This window comes from Oncorhynchus keta, unplaced genomic scaffold (assembly GCF_023373465.1).
Source record: "Oncorhynchus keta strain PuntledgeMale-10-30-2019 unplaced genomic scaffold, Oket_V2 Un_scaffold_3531_pilon_pilon, whole genome shotgun sequence".
Lineage (NCBI taxonomy): Eukaryota > Metazoa > Chordata > Actinopteri > Salmoniformes > Salmonidae > Oncorhynchus > Oncorhynchus keta.
The window spans coordinates 2,002,862-2,018,290 of NW_026290920.1; the positions used below are offsets into that span (position 1 = coordinate 2,002,862).

The 15,429-nt window shown below is 42.3% G+C and overlaps 1 protein-coding gene across 1 annotated transcript in view; it reads left to right on the top strand.

Annotated features, from left to right (window-relative positions):
* Positions 1–6,622: 6,622 nt before the first annotated feature.
* Positions 6,623–15,429, top strand: part of pcsk6 (proprotein convertase subtilisin/kexin type 6) — a 156,446-nt gene continuing 147,639 nt past the window's right edge. The window contains 3 exon segments of the mRNA XM_052515977.1: positions 6,623–7,252; positions 10,130–10,234; positions 14,031–14,156. Coding sequence (XP_052371937.1) covers positions 7,016–7,252; positions 10,130–10,234; positions 14,031–14,156 — 468 coding nt within the window. The 5' untranslated portion in view covers positions 6,623–7,015.

The following is a 15,429-nucleotide window of genomic DNA, read 5'->3' on the forward strand; positions in this document are numbered from 1 at the left end:
GCATTTCATACTGCATGTACTGTATGCAAGAACAAACGTACACACACCCTAACACACACACACACACACACACACACACACACACACACACACACACACACACACACACACACACACACACACACACACACACACACACACACACACACACACACACACACACACACACACACACACACACACACACACACACACACACACACACACACACACACACACTCACACACACACACACACACACACACACACACACACACACACACAAGGCCCGTGAGTAATGGAGTGCAAAAAAACAAATAATGAATTGAACATGCACCTGAAGTACCACACTGTGGGATGTGAGATATGGAAATGAATGTAAATGAAGGCACACAATGACAAAGAAGATTAGCTACAATCCTAATAATAGGTGAACTTGTATAGCATGATATCAGTACCTTGGATTAGCAAAATGTCAACTCCTTTGCAGGGCTGTACAGCAACAATCACAATAATTGCTCATGGTGTCATCAGAATTACAATTGTGCTAGTATTTATTCTCAATGATTAAGAGATACATATCTATATTTGTCCTGTCATGTTTTTGTTGTGTTGTTGAACATGTTTTAAGTTTTCATAGACTTTCCCAATATTCAAAACACAAGATGGCAGCACTAGCATTATAACTGGGCCTTATGCTCCATTCAGTAAATACTGTTCAAATATTTGTTATTTCAGAGGGGGCATAATGTTGATAAATGGTTACAATCAGGTTATATAATAATTTCATGACTAGCATTATGGTTTAACACAAACTATGGAAGGGATTAAAATGCCTAAGTAATATTTGACTCAGTACGAAAGATTGAAAAGCTGTGACAAATCAAACATCTAACTGTTCTGACAGATATTGCATGTTTTGATAAAAGGTTTGAGATCATTTTGATATCAGTGTTATATTTGACCCAAAGTAGCGTAAACATCAGATGAGTCTAGTATATTTTTATTGAGGATTAGCATTATATAAATTCTGTAGACATTCTGTTTGAATCACATAGCCTACAGACCATGTTTGTTCATATTGGCTCACCTGAATCCTAAAAATCTTCAGCCTGTTTGTAGAAATAGATGATTTATTGAGCAGTGACACATAGTCACCTGAGAACTTCAAACACTCCCCTCACCAGTCTGCCAACACTGCAGGACTCATGCCAGGACAGAGGCTGCCAAATGCTGTGCTGAGGTCTCTCTGCACGAAGTTCAGCTATATGATTTACTCACATGCACAGAAACACGCAAATGCCGACACACATAGTCAATGGCAAAGACACACACATATAAACATAGACACACACACAGAGGTACAGACACACACACACACACACACACACACACACACACACACACACACACACACACACACACACACACACACACACACACACACACACACACACACACACACACACACACACACACACACACACACACACACACACACACACACACACACACACACACACACACACACACATGGACGCAGATACACACATACACACACAAGCCAGAAGAAACCACAACCCCAATACTCCTCCTGCCAATATCTACTCTGCGGGCAACTCTCTAGACTATTGAATGACTTTCTTCTGAATTTCACTAAAACCACATCATTTTACTGAGGAGAGCAAGGTGGTAGAGTTAACAGACTCTTGCTGACCCCATATAACACCGCTGACCCTAAATCCCATCCAAAACATATGAAAACAAGCTAATAAACGTTTTGCTGTCACTGTCGAAGGACATGTTTGTATACATGCATTTTAGACGTGTTTATTTCAGATTCTGTCGCCATTTCTGACCCAGAGGATGTTTTACAACCGTTCTGGTCGGTGCCTTGCATGTTTATATCACCCATTTCTCAGGATAAGCACATCGTGTTTGAGGTATTGTCTCCATGCACCAGAGGCCATGGTCAAAAGGCATGGCCATATTTCTAAACCAACGGCCTCTAAAGCAACGACTAAGACCCAGTCTTTCCCTCCTCACTAGGTTAGTATATGAGTGTTGTACCCCTGAGATTCATAGTCCCATCCCACACACAGACATTATTGGTACAGCAGTGAGAACAACCTAGATCCCACCAGCCTTATGCCTACAGAACCCTCTACTGAGGATAATAGTACAAGTTAAACCATTGCAGCATGATGTTTAGTTGATGTTTAGTCTATTACATGTCAGACCTAGCAATACAATGTTGTATTCCTCTTTTCAGGGTTATAATAACTCTTTATCTGGAAGTATTTGGGGATTTTTCCCTTGTAAATCTCCATGGTTATTCAGTGTTTTGCTGCTGTAATTTTCTTGGATTATCAACAGAATAGATAATGACCATTATGTTGTGTCCCATTACTTCCCGAAGCCTATAAACCACTTGTGTTTGTGTTAGGAACATTGACTGAAATAAAACCATATCATGAAGCCTGGGAAGCGAGACCACGGGTCCTTCATAAAAGTCATGATTCTTTATGACTGTTGAAGGTATATTGTCCGTAGTTCCTGGAGGGTTTGTAAACATTCGCAGAAGGTGAATCTATTGCTACAGCTTTCACTCTGACAAAAACAGGGAAACACTTTTTATTCTCTTGGTATTTGTATAAAATCTGTGACATCAGGTGTGAGAGAGGAAAGTGAATGGCGGCATCTGTCTCTGTATTTGTGTGTAATCAGGGGACATACTCATAGAACAAGGTGATTGCATGCCATGGAAATAATACGCACTTCAAATGTGGCAAAATAGATTCGGTAATGTTTGCTGTGAATTCACTTTTTTCACTTGTTTCGTAAAACAATTTAGATTTGTTCTTACAATGTAGAAAATAACATGTTAACTTAAAAAGCACAAAGTCAATAGAATAGAATATTGTCCATTTGTTTGACATGTTGCCTTTGTCTTCTGCTGAGGACACACGTCAAGAGAAACAGCTGAGTATAGAACCCCTAGAGCTGTTTTGGGTGTGAAGTGTCTTGCTCAAGGGCACAATAGCAGTGGATAGTATCTTAAACCAGCAGCCCCCCGGTTGCCAGGACATCCTCCACTTTTCTCACAGCATCTTTCTGGCTATTGGTCCACCCCTCTAAGTGGATTTAAAGAAGTTGCCTTTTAGGGCTCCTGCTGTTGGATAAATAAAATCTCATTGCGGATGTCAACTTTTACTGGAGTTTCAGCTTTCTGCATTCCACACCCAGTTCTTTTGAAAAAGTTCTTACGTATGGATATAACTAGCCATTAGGATGCCAGCTCCTCCCACCACTCCTGCTGTGACAAGTCCTCCTGCTAGTATTTCTGCAGTTGCCAAGGCACAAGCCACTCGTTCCTGCTCCTACTGCAGCGACTACAGACATTTTTACAACCACTTTCTTTAATCTCATCCTCTCAGAACTTTCTTTGAGCCTCCTGGTACATCAAATCAGATTGTATTCATCAGGTAGCCTAGTGGTAAAGCGCGTTGGGCCAGTAACTGAAAGGTTGCTGGTTCAAATCCTGAACTAACTAGGTGAAAATCTATCAATGTTCTCTTGAGCAAGGCACTTAAACTTAGTTGCTCTGGATAAGAGATTGGTAAAATGCACATGCCTTGTAAACAACAGTTGTAGACTAACAGTGAAATGCTTCCTGATGTGATCTTCCCAACAAAACAGAGACATATAAATAATAGCAAAGTAATAGCATGTAGTAATAATAACAAACACACAATGAGCCGTAGGAAATTATGGTGGAAACATTATGTACAAAAATATACAAATCACACAAAATAGACCCGACTTATTGGTGTAGTGCTGTCGTCCATTCTTCTCCTCTATCTTCCTTAGCAGCTCTGTCACCTGAGTCTGGCCACCTCTGGCTTTATTATTAAAGACATGAGATCTATCATCATCACCTAAAGGAGTGTCAGAGGCTCCTTGCCCTCTTAAAGAAACAGCTCCACTGGTTTTCCTTCCAGCTGATCCACTCTAGTGAATATTATTACAGTGTGGTGTGAGGCCTCTTTTCCAAAGTTCTTCTGGATCCACTTCACTGCATCCGGCATCTCCACTGTGTGTTTCCCAACGCCAATCACCAGAAGAAACACATGGGGTTCTGGGACTGACAATTTGATCCAATGTCCTATGTCACTTTTCATTTCCTTTAATGACTGAGGTGTATCAGAGCCTCACTGTATCAGTCACATGAACCTCCCTCTCATCCTCCTCGCCACTATGTTTCTGACACTGTGGTCACAGACTCTGTAGAGAAATACACTTGAAATGCCTCTCTCCCCAGGATGGGGTTTCCTGTTGCACTCTTCCCTGCTCCAGTCTCACCCACCAGAACAATCATCAGCAGCTTATAAACGGAATCTGTTTATAACACCCAATAAAACAGAACCCAATGCTGAATTGTCCTGTTGTGAATCAAGACTCGAAACCACAGCAACAGTTCTTCACTGTGTGTCTAATATTCTGTACACACTGTAAAAGAGTAATGGTGAATCATGTGACAATACCTCAACTTCCTCTTCATAAGTGGGAGGGATCATATATGCTTCCATATGTGATGTTTGTGGTCTACATGCACAGTGAGGAACAATCAAAACCCCTTAAAGAGTCTGATTGTCACAGAAAAAAGTGAACAAGTGATGTTGACAGGCCTGTTATCACAAGCACACCTGGTCCATCACTGTTAAAGTTTTAAACAATAATCAACAGCGTCATCTTAGGGGGGTTAGGGGGGAGCCATGGTGAAGTGGGGACTGAAAATTGGTGATAGACTCACAGATGGCTGGAGGGAGTTCCAGAGCTTGGGTTTAGCCCCGGAGAAGTCCCTGGTGCTGAAGCTCTGGACCTTGGACCTGGGGACAACAAGGTGGCCTGCTGTGGTAGAACGGGGTGATCGTGTGGGTTGGTAGGGAAGAAGGTCAGAGAGGTCAGCGGGGGCAAGGTGGTGGAGAGCTTCGTAGGTCAGAAAGAGGATCTTGTATTCGTTGCATGCGGAGACCGGGAGCCAGTGGAGTTCACGGAAGACGGGGGTGACGTGCTGCCAGAACTTAGTATGGATGAGGAGTCTGGCTGCAGAGTTCTGAACCATTTGGAGTTTATGGAGGGAACTTGAGTTGATGGCGGAGAGGAATGAGTTGAAATAGTCGAGTCGAGAGGAGATGAATGCATGGATGAGGGTTTCAGGACGGGGGTCCTTAGCAATGTTACCGGGGCGGAAGGATAAGGATTTGACAGTCTGTCTGATGGGGTGGTCGAAGGAGAGGGAGGAGTCCAGGATAATGCCATGGTTGTGAGCGTGGGTGAGGGTAAGGTTGACAACTTTCTCTCTTATAGGTCTACAGTACCTGTGCAATGGGGTCTCACGATACAATTAGAGTACATAGTGACATTTTCTATTGCCACATAGTTAGTAAAGTCCCCCCCGCAAACAGGGAACGTCCTAAGGACATTAGACGATGTTCCCATCAGGTCCCTTTTAGGGTTTCAGCAAAACGTTATCCCACAGACATTCTTAGAATGTTCTACGAACATTAAAACATGACGTTTACCTCAGTACCATAAGGGGAGGTCCACGTTTGGTCACAACAGAACCTTAACAGCATTTAGATTCAGTCGAAGCCAGAACAGTTAGTGGCAATCAGCAACAAATATTGTGATTAATTTAGGATGACTGCATCCTAAATCCCAAATGGCACCCTATTCCCTATATAGTGCATGTATATTTGGTCAAAGCAGAGCCCTATGTAGAGAATAGGGTGCCATTTGGGACACAAATATGATTCACCCTCAGAGGTTTGGGAATGGATATGTTCTGGTCTTCTATGTTAACTCCAGAGTGAGAACAGATGGCCTTGGTAAAGATGTTAATAATGACTATTCTCATTTCAGCATGGTAAATATCCCCCCCAAAATCTGTCTGCAATAATTTTTTTATGAGCTATTTTCCGTTGAAAGCGAAAGAAAAAATGCCCAATTTAAAAACTGTGGGTGTTTGATGTGCTCTAATCCCTAACGTTGTTTTAAATTAGAAAAGGGGACAATGCCACCACTGTAATCTATATAGGATGTGTCTCAAAATGTCCTTTATTCCCTACATGGAGCATTACTAATCTCTACATAGAACACTGTGTGCGTGTGTGTGTGTGTGTGTGTGTGTGTGTGTGTGTGTGTGTGTGTGTGTGTGTGTGTGTGTGTGTGTGTGTGTGTGCGTGCGTGCGTGTGTGTGTGTGTGTGTGTGTGTGTGTGTGTACATGTGTGTACATGTGTGTACATGTGTGGTAAAAAGTGTGTGTTTGTGTGTTTGTGTTTGTCATGCTGTATAGAGACACACAATCAGAGTGATTGCAATGATTGATTGCAATTACTATCGTATGTTTCCATACAGTATGCCTATGGCAGAGCAGCAGTCTTGACAAATAGACAGGATGTTGCATTATTCAACAGTTATTCATTCTTCACTCTCCAATGTCTTCTATCAACATAACTGTTTTCAAGAGACAGGGCCTACTTAACAGTCAGATGACAAGTGTATCAATATTTTCTTTATTTCTCTAAGATAATTGGACTTTGGGGTAGTTTATTGAATAATTCATTATCATATTGTTGCAGCAGCCAAAGGCAGAGGAATTATGCCATTGTTCAGTAGCGCATTGACTCTTCAGAGCGACGTGTTACTATTATAGCGCAGGTTGGAGAGGCGTGGGCTACTACCGATCCCCTATGAGTGAGGCTTTGATGTTCGCACAGACGGGCTCTTTACCAGTGCGTCCCGCTGCTATAGGCTGGGCATGAAGGCATTCTCTATTGGTGGCTGTGCGTACACATAGAGGAGCGCTAGCGCGGGATAAGGGTTGGCGCCTGAGGTTCATATTTTCAACTTTTTAAGGAATTAAATATCAGTCAACCCGGCTGTAAATTTCGCTCGGACATGATGGATTTATGACAAACTGCATGCCTTTTCTGATGGAGTTGAATTGACGATTGACTCATTTGAGCGTCCATGCGTGTTATATGTTTAGAGATGTGTTTTATCCCTTATTCTACAGCTGATGTTCTAGGACAAGTTTCGGACACCAAAATGTGTATATTTTTTATTTTCATATTATCAACTTTAGAAATATGTCATTCGCTGGCCCCTCGGAACGTTTATACAAATCATTGGGCAGTGCGTATTGCAGGGGGGCAAGAAGAAGCGGATAAACTTGCTGCTAAATATGGTTATAATAATTATGGACAGGTAAGACCATTACCGTGTTTTTATTTTGTGCAGCGTGACCTGTTATGATTTCCTCTTTCTGCTTTTCGGATCAATAGTCTAATGTTTTGTCGAGTTCAGCCGCTGAACTTCGATACAGTAGGCTGGCTATTTTTGTCGATCATAATGCAGAGACATTCATAGAGGAATCAAAGAAAAGTCACGTGTGTGATTATTATCCGTGTCTGGCAAGCACCTGAACCCCAGCGCCAAATGTACAGCTTTCGGAGTTACAGAGCGATTTTCAGTTGGCAACACAAACGCACCAGCGCCACTGAAATACATTCTTTTCAGGCCGTTCACTTATGGGCAATGGTCACGTTGCACTGTCCATATACAACGAGACTAAACATGACGCTGTAATTATACAACGTATTGTAGACTACAATAGGCTTGTGCATTTCCCAAATTCGAAAAGGACTACATTCCAACTTGGTACACTATTGATGTTTTCACTTTAAGGATGTTATATATGACTGGAATGGGTTTACTTAATTATAATAGTGGATTTGTTCTGCTCTTGTTTTAGCCATAATAGGCCTTTACAATCCTCCCCAGGGGGTAAACCAGTGATTATCCAGATTATTTTGAAGAGGAGTGTCCCACAGCATGGCTTCTGTTGCAGCCTTCTTATTGAAGTTGACCACATGCCATAAACTGCAATAAATGATCATGTGGTCTTGACATTTTAGTCTTGTCTCCCATTGGGATTCACCCCCTATGGAACTTCCTAACTGATCTTAATTTGAATTTACTGACAGGGGATAGATACCCTTGCATAATTCATGCAGACTGTGAAGATGACACGTTTGTGGATGGGGGAGAAAGCAGTAGATATTCTATAGATTATTGACATGAATCTGAGGATAACAAGTCATTTAGGAGTACGGATGTGGCCCACATAACTACTGTAGCCTAACAGATGACATATTTATTCAGGGTATAAGGATTGACACAGTGTTTGCATGATTCAGAGAAGTGTGACATCTGAAATTGACGTTTATTCAATGGACCTTTGACCTTTTATGTTGTGACATTTTATATCTGCAGCGTCTGTGTACACTCAGCTTGCTATCTAAGCAATCATTCCAAATTCCTAAGAACTGACAGACTTGAATGGAGATGGAGAGAGAAAGGCAGAGGGTGAGAAAGAGGGGAGAAATGGAGTGAGAACAGCAGAGTGAGAGAAAGAGGGGAAGAGAGAGTTGAAATGAGTGGGGGAGACATAGAGCAAGAGACAGAGAGAGAAAGAGGGAAAGAGAGAGTTGAAATGAGTGGGGGAGACATATAGAGCAAGAGACAGAGAGAGAAAGAGGGAAAGAGAGAGTTGAAATGAGTGGGGGAGACATATAGAGCAAGAGACAGAGAGAGAAAGAGGGAAAGAGAGAGTTGAAATGAGTGGGGGAGACATATAGAGCAAGAGACAGAGAGAGAAAGAGGGAAAGAGAGTTGAAATGAGTGGGGGAGACATATAGAGCAAGAGACAGAGAGAGAAAGAGGGAAAGAGAGAGTTGAAATGAGTGGGGGAGACATAGAGCAAGAGACAGAGAGAAAGAGGGAAAGAGAGAGTTGAAATGAGTGGGGGAGACATAGAGCAAGAGACAGAGAGAGAAAGAGGGAAAGAGAGAGTTGAAATGAGTGGGGGAGACATAGAGCAAGAGACAGAGAGAGAAAGAGGGAAAGAGAGAGTTGAAATGAGTGGGGGAGACATATAGAGCAAGAGGCAGAGAGAGAAAGAGGGAAAGAGAGAGTTGAAATGAGTGGGGGAGACATAGAGCAAGAGACAGAGAGAGAAAGAGGGAAAGAGAGAGTTGAAATGAGTGGGGGAGACATATAGAGCAAGAGGCAGAGAGAGAAAGAGGGAAAGAGAGAGTTGAAATGAGTGGGGGAGACATATAGAGCAAGAGGCAGAGAGAGAAAGAGGGAAAGAGAGAGTTGAAATGAGTGGGGGAGACATATAGAGCAAGAGACAGAGAGAGAAAGAGGCTGAAATGACAAATGAGTGAGAACAAGACAGAGGGAAAGAGATGAAGGGAGGTAGCGAAAGGTTGAGCGAGAGAGAGTGTTAAAGAAGTCCTGGTTCAGATAATAATGCGCCTCAGTGCCAGAAGTGCACATGTGCTCTGGGAATCCTGCCCGCATTTTTGGTGCAAAGTCACAAGAGAAAAAAAAAATCCTATTTATTACTTCACGTGCTTTGGATTTGAAATGGTTATTTTCCTCTGAGTAAGCAACATTTGCAGAAAAAGTCCTTCTGTACAAATGTAGGATCTTAAGTTGATCACCATGTTGTAGGAGAAAAAACCTTGTTTATTTGAGGTTTAAAAAGGCTTCTGATGTTTGTAATTTCCACTTTGAAAATTCAGACTCGACTTTCTCTTACAAAAATTGTATCAACCCCCAACAAAAATGTCCATGAATTCTAATCCACATAATAATGAACATGTCCTGTTGCTGCAGGATTATTTTCCTGCTGTAGTAAACTGGCTCACATTAAGATCCTACATCTGTATGTGTTCACAAACTTCACATGGTTGGATACCGGTGCAAACATGTTTTTTCTCAGAACAATGTAGGTTGTTTGGTTTTAGGTCATCCTTAGATAACCAATATCATGTACTGTATATCGATTTGCATTGATGTACAGACAGTAACATACAAAACAATTATATTTGTTCTTGATCACTTCACTGCATACTCTATATCTCACTTTACTGTAGAATGCAGATTTAAGCTGGCATTACCCCGTCTGCTGCCCACAATGATCATTTTTATGTATACTGTAAAGACTGTAGTGTATCTTCTTCTTCTTCTTCTCGCTACAACCCTACTGTTTGTTTTCATGTTGTTGCTGTCCAGATCGGGAGTCTGGAGGACCACTACCATTTCCACCACAGCAGAGTGGTGCGCAGAGCAGCTTTCTCCACTAGGGGCGCTCACTCCTTCATCCAGATGGACCCAAAGGTGAGACATCTGCTTGGTCGTTACTCGGGGTTTTCACATAGTGGTCTTTTTTCGGCTGGTATTAAGGCGGCGCTAGTGTCAAACGCATTTTAGTTTGCAATTTCGTCATGTGAAAACTGGTGCATTTGCATTTTACAGCCCTAACACCAGGTTCGGCAATTTACCTGTCAAACATCAGCACACTTGTGCTCAGATGGGAGGTTGGAAATATTTGAGGCGTGTCCTTAAAAACATGATCTAAAGTGCTAATTTCAGGCAGTGCTGGTAGGGATATTTAAGACCAACCTAAAGCTGGTTTCAGCAGTAACACAGATGGTTATGACATGAATATTGACAGCAGAAACACAGCCTATCCAGCCGTGACGCACACTGTCCATGTGAACATGGAACAAGAGGAGCCTGATGTGCTTCTGGAGTCTGAATACTTCCTATTTAGAAACATTAAAAAAACATGTTTTTTTCCCCCATTTTGTTTCATAGCCTCCTCTCAATGAAGGCTTTTTTTCTGCCCAAATCAATCGCAAAGTAGTCAAGACTGTCCATAAAGGGTTTGGCTCCCGAGACCGCTTGGAAATAAATCTTAATCACCAAAGCTTTATTAAAATGTAAAGTTTGAGAGGTGTAATACAGTGAGCTGACATTCCCTTTTTATGTCTGCAGGCCCACATTATTCTAGCATGCAGGTCACGTTTTGCATGTGTGTAAAACCCTCCATAGTCGTTGTTTTAATATTATATGCCCAAGGGAAGAAATGATGGTGCCTGTAAGTGTGACATAGCCTATTTAAAACAAGTTGTGTCTTTTGTTGTTTCATTCTCTTTTTATGCCTTATCAATAATACATTTCATCTGGCTTATTGACAATGTTTTGCATGTCCATGCTCAGCTATAATGCAATTTACTGTAGTCCCTATATCAGTGTGAATTCTATTGAAGCCATGCAATTACTTAGAACAATGTGGACTGCAAATGGGTTCAAGTTAATATATTTAGCAAAGATGGAATAGATAGGTGTATATGTTGTTATTTCGTATCTGTAAGCCATTTAACTAACTATAACGGACAAATATTGGCATTGGAGTTGATTCCAAGGCCATACATAAAATATCTTAAACACACAACTTGAAGCAACCACAAGTTTAGCCATGGAGCACATTCTGATTGGCCAGCGAGGGGCCAAGCCTTGACACACCCACAACTTGTTAATTCATCAAAACCCAGCCCTTTCCAGCCAAAGCCAGCAAGTCTCCGGATAATTGTAGTAGTGAAAATTGCCAAAGTATTTCGGACACACGCCTGAACCTATAGCGCTACCGCCTGCTCTTAGATTTACCATTGTGTTAGGTTTGTTAAAGCAGAGCCCATAGTCTCCCTTTGACATCAATACATTACTAAGTGAACAGTTATGATTCACTTCTAAGGTGAATGCTAGAAAGGATGAATGGTAGTAATAATAGTTTTGTGGGTGATTATATTTCTCCTATTTCACACGTGTACAAGTCTATTAATATGTATGTGTGAATTGGAAATGTGTTTTTTGCATATCCTAAATCCCCCTGAGACACCTTCAGAGAGTGGGGTCATGGCCAGGGTCTGTTATCACCAACAGCATCCCGGGAGCAACAGATGAGCAAGTACCAGAGGAGGCTGGTGGGATGAGCTATAGGAGGAATCAATGCAACGGTATCACACACATCAAACATATGGAAACCACATGTTTGACTCCGTTCCAATTATTCCGTTCTTGCCATTACAATGAGGTCGTCCTCCTATAGCTACTCCCACCAGCATCCACTGGCAAATACATAGTCACAACAGTATAACGTTAGTCACAAAAGATGAGCAAGCACATGAGCTTAGGGATAGTTCCCTCGAAATTCAAATGTACATGATTTTCCACTTAGCTTGGCTGTTGTTGATTCTCTGAGACAGCTGTTGATATTTGCTTCTGTAGCAGGACTTCTTATGGCTGCAGGGGCAGTATTGAGTAGCTTGGATGAAAGGGGCCCAGAGGTGCCCAAAGTAAACTGCCTGCTCCTCAGTCCCAGTTGCTAATATATGCATATTATTATTAGCATTGGATAGAAAACACTCTGAAGTTTCTAAAACTGTTTGAAAGATGTCTGTGAGTATAACAGAACTCATATGGCAGGCAAAGACCTGAGAAGAAATCCAAACAGGAAGTGGGAAATCTTGAGTCCATCTTCTAAGACTGGCGCAAGGGTTGAACTAGTGTTATGGATACGGTAATGGTTAGGGGTTAAAATCCCATTTGTCGCCAGAAAGTGTTGTACCTCTGTTCTTCCGATCACTTCAGCCCAGCTGTTTTACAGACGCAGCCCGCACACAGAGTTGGGTCTTTAACATACCTGACATAGTGATAGTTGACAGACCATTTTTCCACTCAAGTGTCTCTCTCCCTGCATGCCCAGATCTCATCATTTACTCTGTCTGGATGAAACATAAGCAGAGAGACTGACACAAGCACACACACACACACACACACACACACACACACACACACACACACACACACACACACACACACACACACACACACACACACACACACACACACACACACACACACACACACACACACACACACACACACACACACACACACACACACACACACACACACACACACACACACACACACACACACACACACAGGGACCAAGAGAAGGCAATCCAATCAAAATCCTATCAGAACCTCGAGACAGATACACTTGGATAGATACATAGATACATGTACCCATCACCTGTATCACATCAGGCCCATCAGGTATTACTGGAGGCCTCCTACCACCCTCCACTTATAGCCTACAGGAAGCTTTAAGAATAAAAGTGCAGCTGTTTGGGGAGCCTCTCCTCTGGCCTTCTCCCTGAGATTATCTCACTCAGACAGGCAGGATCTCAAGAGTAATAAAAACCAAAGCCCAAAGTCTGGAGCTCCTCGACAGAGCTCATCCTGATCATATCACGCTCTAAGCCCTGTGTGTTTAAATGAAAGGTTGGGGCTGATGCCTAGAAACCAATTTTACCTCTGTCAGGCCTCTGATTTGCTGCCCCCCAGCCTGTGTGATTTCACCACCAACCACTGTCACAACATAACTTATCAAGAAGAGAAATCTAAACACGTCATCTATATGGTTTCTGGGCCTCTCACCACAACCACTGGTCATACCTACTACAGTAGTTAATAAGATAGGACAGGTTTCCCGGATACAGATTAAACCTAGTCCTGGACTTTAAAGCTATTTCAATTGATATTCTCCATTGATCATGCTTTTAAGTCTATGGCCAGGCTTAATCTGTGTCTGGGAAACGGGTCCATTGTGTACAATTAACTCCTAATATGCAATGGTTTGAGACTGCTATGAAGGCATGCACTGAATCGGAGCATGCAGACACCACATGCAATTAAAACCCATCTTTGAATTGGGACCACACTGCACGTAAACAGAGTGTGTACGTATGCAAGGTACTTTGTGAATTTGCATTTGAATGTGTTTATCACATGGATTAAGAATAGATAGGATGGCTCCCAAATGCCCCCTGTTCCCTATGTAGTGCAATACCTTTGACCGGAGCCCTATGTGCCTTGGTTAAAAGTAGTGCTCTACATAGCAAACAGGGTGCCATTTGGGACAGATACATAGTCATTCATTCCAATTTGCAAATCGCCAAACGTGTTTGTTTGTTAATGTGTGTAAAACCCATATCCATCCATGCAAGCCACAGTGTCCCTATGGTCTCTCTACTGTGTGTGTGTGTGTGTGATGTCTTTTTAGGTTGACTGGGTCAAACAGCAGCTAGTGAAGCAGAGAGTAAAGAGATACATCAAAAGCGACACCAGAAGCCCTGACCCCAACTTCGTCCACTTCAACGACCCCAAATGGTCCAACATGTGGTATATTGTAAGTACACTACATATCTACCATCTATCCTCACTGGAGTCATATATGTAGTAGTACTTGAAATAATTGAATCAAGGAATAAATCATTATCTGAAATGAAAATCAGGGTCATATTCATTAGGGCACGCAGTGGAAAACTTTACTCGGCCCTGGTCCAAAGTAGTGCATTATCTAGGGAATAGAGTGCCATTTTGGACGGACCCAAACGAGTGCCCTCACTTCCCCTTGACACCATCGATCCCCCTGTTTAAGGTGCACCACTATTCCCTGAACATGTTTTTGTCACCACACGAGTCTAATACAAACTGCCTTGAGCTAATGCATCTCTGCAGCTACGGTCCGGTCGTCTTTTAGTAATTAAACCAGGTTGACGATAAGAGCTTTGGGTCGGAACTCAAGTGTGAAATTGTCCAGAGCCTGCAGTTCTGTTGTCTACTCGGGAGAAGTGTCCAAACTTCTCAGGGCTCAGGGTAAATCTGGGGTTAGGATGGATTAGATGCTATAGAGGCAATGGATGTGGGCAAAATGATTCACTACCTGAATGTGCACTACATGGCAAGAATGTAACTGTTGCCTATGCTGGGGATGGGCCTCCGCTTTGGCATTCCGTGGGAGAAGACACTTTTAAACAGACAGATGGCCTATAATGGTTTCTCTCCCACAGAGCTTACGTTGTATATCTCTTTATCCTATATCTCATGCCAGAGTCTGTTGGGGCGAGTGTTTAACATGCATACTAAAAATAGGAGTCAAGGGGCAGAATCCTAATGCTCTTTAAGAAACGTGGGCTGGGTAAATGTAGGGGAAGTGCTGGGTTGTGATACTGGGTTTGGATCCAGACCTGGTTCTCTCAAATACTTTTAGCATTTGATAGATAAGCCTGCCTGGAATGCCAGATGGGCAGAGTTGACACTTTTTGAATTATTCTGTTTCATTGTGCCAGACAAGCTAAATCAAGCACTGTTAAAGTATTTGAAAGAAAACACATTATGTGAACCCAGATCTGTTGGAGGGGATTGGGTGATATAACATATAGAGAGATGATAATGGATGGAGAATTTATACTTAGGGTCATGTTTGTCTCACATCACCCTAATGCTGGGTGAGTTCAGAAGGGCACACCTTATCAAAACATTTTGCAACAGAAAATGAAAATCCGTGTTCCTATTGGACAATATCTGGTAGTACCTCCCAGATGAATTCTGTTTTGAAACCTTTTGTACCTATTTAACACAACCCTAGTATCCTGCCAGACAGTTTCACTCATCTGAGG